The following is a 4,412-nucleotide window of genomic DNA, read 5'->3' as shown; positions in this document are numbered from 1 at the left end:
CGGGTATCGTAGGCAGGACCAGCCTTTGATGCCCATCCCAAGTTTGCTTGGATGATTGGTTGTCCGAGCCAGTTCAGAGGGCATGTAAGAGTCAACCCCATTGCTGTGAATCTAGAATCGCGTGTCGGGCACACTTGAACAACAACTTCCCCATCTGATAGGTTTTCATCCATTGTGTTAATTCCAGAGTTTATCCACTGAATTCAAATTTCACCCTCTGCTGTGGGTGGAATCTGAACTCCTGTCCCCAGAACATTACCTTGGGTGGGGCCTAGCCCAGCAACATTACCACAGTGTTGCCACTTCTCATGCATCATTCACTGGATTTTCCTTCTTCGATATTCAATCTAGTCGACATAACAGCAGGGAAAGAGAAAAGAGCCTCTCTCAATTCGATTATTTGCAAAATTCTCACATTTATTTACTGTCAAAGAAGTGTTAAACTTTACATCAGGTATTAGGCAGGTGGGGGGGTCTCGTTATTAATACGAAATACAGAAAAAGAAATTATACCTTGAAGCAAATTTGTGTCGGGATCGTACAAACCCTGCATCGCAGGCGATGAGAAATAAATAAATTCTTGTGGTCACAACATTAACCTGGCAACACTCATCATCCAGGGATTCAAACTGCTTTTCAAATTGGCTGGACCAGACTGATTTGGTGAGACTTCAAAAAGAAAAGTTCCATTCATCACCCCCACCTCCCCACCCCACGCTCGAAAAAAAAAACTGTATCTACCAATCCCCCAACCATCCCCTCCCACCCCTCACCCCATCAAGTATATTACAGTCAAAATAAATGGAGATTGATTTAATTGCGCTCATCAGACTTGGCACAACTGGTTTGAATGACTCAACGAAGACTGAAGGGGCACAACTCATTTGGCCAAATAATAAATCGTTACAGACAGCAAATTCAGGGAAACAGGAAGAAAGGCTTTCCCTTAAAAAACCGAGAACAATGGATTTAAAAAGAAGAAAAAGAGGGGGGAACGCTTCTGGCTCGATCTGCATGGTGGACAAGTCGCAAATGAAAGAACAGAAACACATTTTTTCATCATATGTGCAATCCGGGAGTTTCACACAATATTTTCATCGAACTTCTTCTGTTTAAAATTCTCAGGTCTGACAATGTATTCGATTTATTTTACAATAGCAATACAACAAAATATATATTTTCTTTAGCCTTTTCTCAGTGAGAACAGATAAGCTGTACAGCTGAATAATGAACGTGATGTGTAAGGCCTGTGGCTGGGCTGCTATTGGCTGGATGGGGGTCTCCATTCACAAATCAGGGAGGAGACGACCGGCCCTTTAAGAAAAGCAGCCAGTGAAGCACAGTTCATCTCTGCGTTCAACAAAGCCTCTCTCGGGAGGACAATTAAGGTATTACACACAACTATTGCAAGGTCTTCCCATCGTTGGCTGGCTCCCTGACCCACTGGACTGGGTAGGAAGTGGAGGGCTTGAGGAATGCAAGGTGCAACTCTATATATATATTTATATTTATATATACACACACACACGCACTCACACTCGCGCGCCCACACACACACACACACACAGGCACACACACACACACACACATGCGCACACACACACACATGTGCACACACACACATGCGCACACACACACACAACTGTGTTCAAAAACAGCTGCACTGGAATAGCCAGAAGTTCTCCCAAAGCATCAGCACAAGGACGCAGAGCGCCCCCAGTGACTTTTCTGGTTCAGTTTGTGACGGAACAAGATGGCTTCCGTGTTGCCAGAGAGTCCTTTCCCTGTTTCGCGACAGAGTTGCAGGAGCCAGCTGTTTTTTTTTCCTTTGTGTTCCTGTACAATCTAAAAAGCACCACAGTGGCTGCACTTTCCATTCAGGTAGATACGTGGGGTGGCACCTATCAGAGGTCCTTATCTCTGTGATTTTGTTTTTAAAATGTTGAGTTTTTTTTGAGCGAATATGTTTCAAAGACTAGTTACCAGTTGCATCTGTCCTTCCCTCACATCGCCTTCTGGGATAGCTTCTTCCTTGTTAATGGGAATAATATATCCGTCACTGTTGCCCCTGCTGATTTGATAATATGTCTGCAGTTGGTTCCCAGCACCGAGGTTGGGCATGCTTTTGTAGTAAAGGTCCTCGTTCTCGCTCCTCTTGGAGGGCGACAGATCTTCCTCTGGTTCTGGGCTGCTCTGTGGATATGGGGAGTCCCTCAGGTTCGGCATGCTCGTGTATAGGGAGTCTCTGTTGGGCGACTGCACCGAGTCCTGGGCCTTGGCAGTAAGCTCAGCTGCCTCGGCCTCAGGCTCGGCGCGCTTCTGCTGGTGGTACAGGAGGGAGTGGGTGCGCTGAGGGATCAGCGGGGCCTCTAGCTCAGGCTGCCGAGTCTGGCCGGGCCGGTCTCCGCGTGCCAGGGACGAAGCGTCGGCCACGATGGCGTCGTCCTCGCTGCTGCTGCTGTTGTTGTTGGCGACGACGGCGGCCATCTTGGCAGGCAGGCCTCGGTCGGTGGCGGCCATCTTGGTCGGCAGGCTGCGCTCGAGGTTCTGGGCCTTGTGGCTGCCCCGGAGGTTGTTGTGTACCAGTTCGGAGATGATCATCTTCTCGAAAGCCGTGTCGCCCAGGCTCAAGCCGCAGTCCAGCGCCTGCACGCTGTCGTTGGAGAAATCCCCGTTCCGAATAGAGTAGCTGTTGTTGAAGTTCCCATTAAGTGGTAGAGTATCCATCGTGCTGGTGTCCTGTCCATTGCTCAGTGAATGACCTGCAACAAAGAGAAGAAAACAAGTGGCAGAGTGAGCGCGCTTGTTGTCCCTTCGGTTAAACCTTCCAAACCGAAGAAAAATCAAATCTCTCTTTTTAATGTAGTTCAGGACCAAGCAGCATTTAAAGCATAAGAGGAGCCGGGAATGATCCCCATCCTGGCTTTTCACCCAATCATTAGCCTCACCGAAGAACAGAAACACAGCACCATCAATTCTGTCTGTAACACCAGTCTGTGTGTGGACACAGCAGAGTGGATTTCTTTTGTCCTGAAATACATTAAAGCTGATCTGGGCCGGGAGAGGAGGAACAAGATAAACACACACCCTTCACAAAACAAGCGCAAATAAACAGAACTAAATAATATCAACACAGCAACAGCAGGCAAGACTAACGTTATGGGTTTTCTTCATTATGTCGCAAGGTGGAACAAGAGGTGGGGAGAAATGGACCAAGTACACAGTTGGCAAAACAAACACCAAACAGTCATCCTTTTAGAACAACAAGCACCATCTGAAAACACTACAGACATCAGCTGGGTTCACTCACATGGGGCATTTCACATCAAGTCTGTCTGCTCAGGCTAGTGGGTGTAAGGATAGCTGACGTACAAAAGAAAGTGAAATGATCACTGTAGCAGGAAGAAAGATTGCACAAACATCTCGAGAGAGAGAGAGAGAAAAAGAGAGAAAAGAAACCAGCAATTGCAGGAGAAACTAGGCCTTCTCTTTAGAATAAAATGCTGGAAATCTGAGACAAAACCAGAAATAGCTGGAGAAACTCAGCGCGTCTGGAGAGAGAAAGCAGAGTTAGCGATTTGGGTCCGGTGACACTTCTTCAGAACCCTATTCCCGAAATGTTGACTCGTTCTCTCTCTCTGCGGAGATGCTGCCAGACCTGCTGCGTTTCCCCAGGACTTTCTGGTTTTGTTTGAGGTCTTTTCTATTCAGTTTCTGCTTCTTGGCCTTGATGCTTAGCTTTCTTGCCGGGGAGGCAGACAGTTCCCACCCATTATCAGCCTCCTCCCATTTACCCCTGCACCCACACTTTCGCGAGTAGGAAGTCTCCAGTCACAGCGACAAGGCTGAAGGGGGTCAGGCAGGAGATAGCAGTGGTCATGGGGCTAGGCCATGGCTTTTGTGAGACAATACCCTTTAAGAGCTTGTCCCCGGTGGACAACTGAAGATGTTTTCCAAAACAAACACTGACAGCACTGGAGAAACTTAGTAGGTCCGGGGGTGTCTGTGGAGAGAGAAAGAGAGCTAACATTCTAATACTTTGTCACAACTAACACGTTTTCTGAGGCAGACATCAGAAAATGGAAGAGTAACCGTGCTCTGGGAAGGTAAAGGAGATGCTTGCTATCCAGAGGAATAAAGGCAAAATCCTGCAGATGCTGGAAATCTGAAACGAACACAAAGAATGCTGCAACAACTCAGGTTTGGGGTCCGGCTTTGCTTCAGCGCTGATGTTCGGAAGAGATTCATCCTGGATTTGAAATGTTAACTCGATTTCTCTCTCCACGGACGCTGCCGGACTGGCTGACTTTCTCCGGCAATTTCTGTGTTTGTTCCCGTTATCCATAAACGGATGTGAGTGAAAGTGTGTGTGTGTGTGTATGTGTGTGTGTGTGTGTGGGGGGGGGGGGGGG

General features: G+C 47.6%; 1 protein-coding gene across 1 annotated transcript in view; it reads right to left on the bottom strand.

Moving 5' to 3' along the window:
* Positions 1-778: 778 nt before the first annotated feature.
* Positions 779-4,412, bottom strand: part of adgrl2a (adhesion G protein-coupled receptor L2a) — a 272,885-nt gene continuing 269,251 nt past the window's right edge. Inside the window, exon 19 of the mRNA XM_048601555.1 lies at positions 779-2,762. Within this exon, the coding sequence (XP_048457512.1) occupies positions 1,969-2,762 (794 nt within the window). The 3' untranslated portion in view covers positions 779-1,968. The remainder of the gene's footprint in view (positions 2,763-4,412) is intronic.

The sequence above is a fragment of the Rhincodon typus genome, chromosome 10 (assembly GCF_021869965.1).
Source record: "Rhincodon typus isolate 14 chromosome 10, sRhiTyp1.1, whole genome shotgun sequence".
Taxonomy (NCBI): Eukaryota; Metazoa; Chordata; class Chondrichthyes; order Orectolobiformes; family Rhincodontidae; genus Rhincodon; species Rhincodon typus.
The sequence above is the reverse complement of the archived record's forward strand: the minus strand, read 5'-3'. Positions and strand labels throughout refer to the sequence as shown.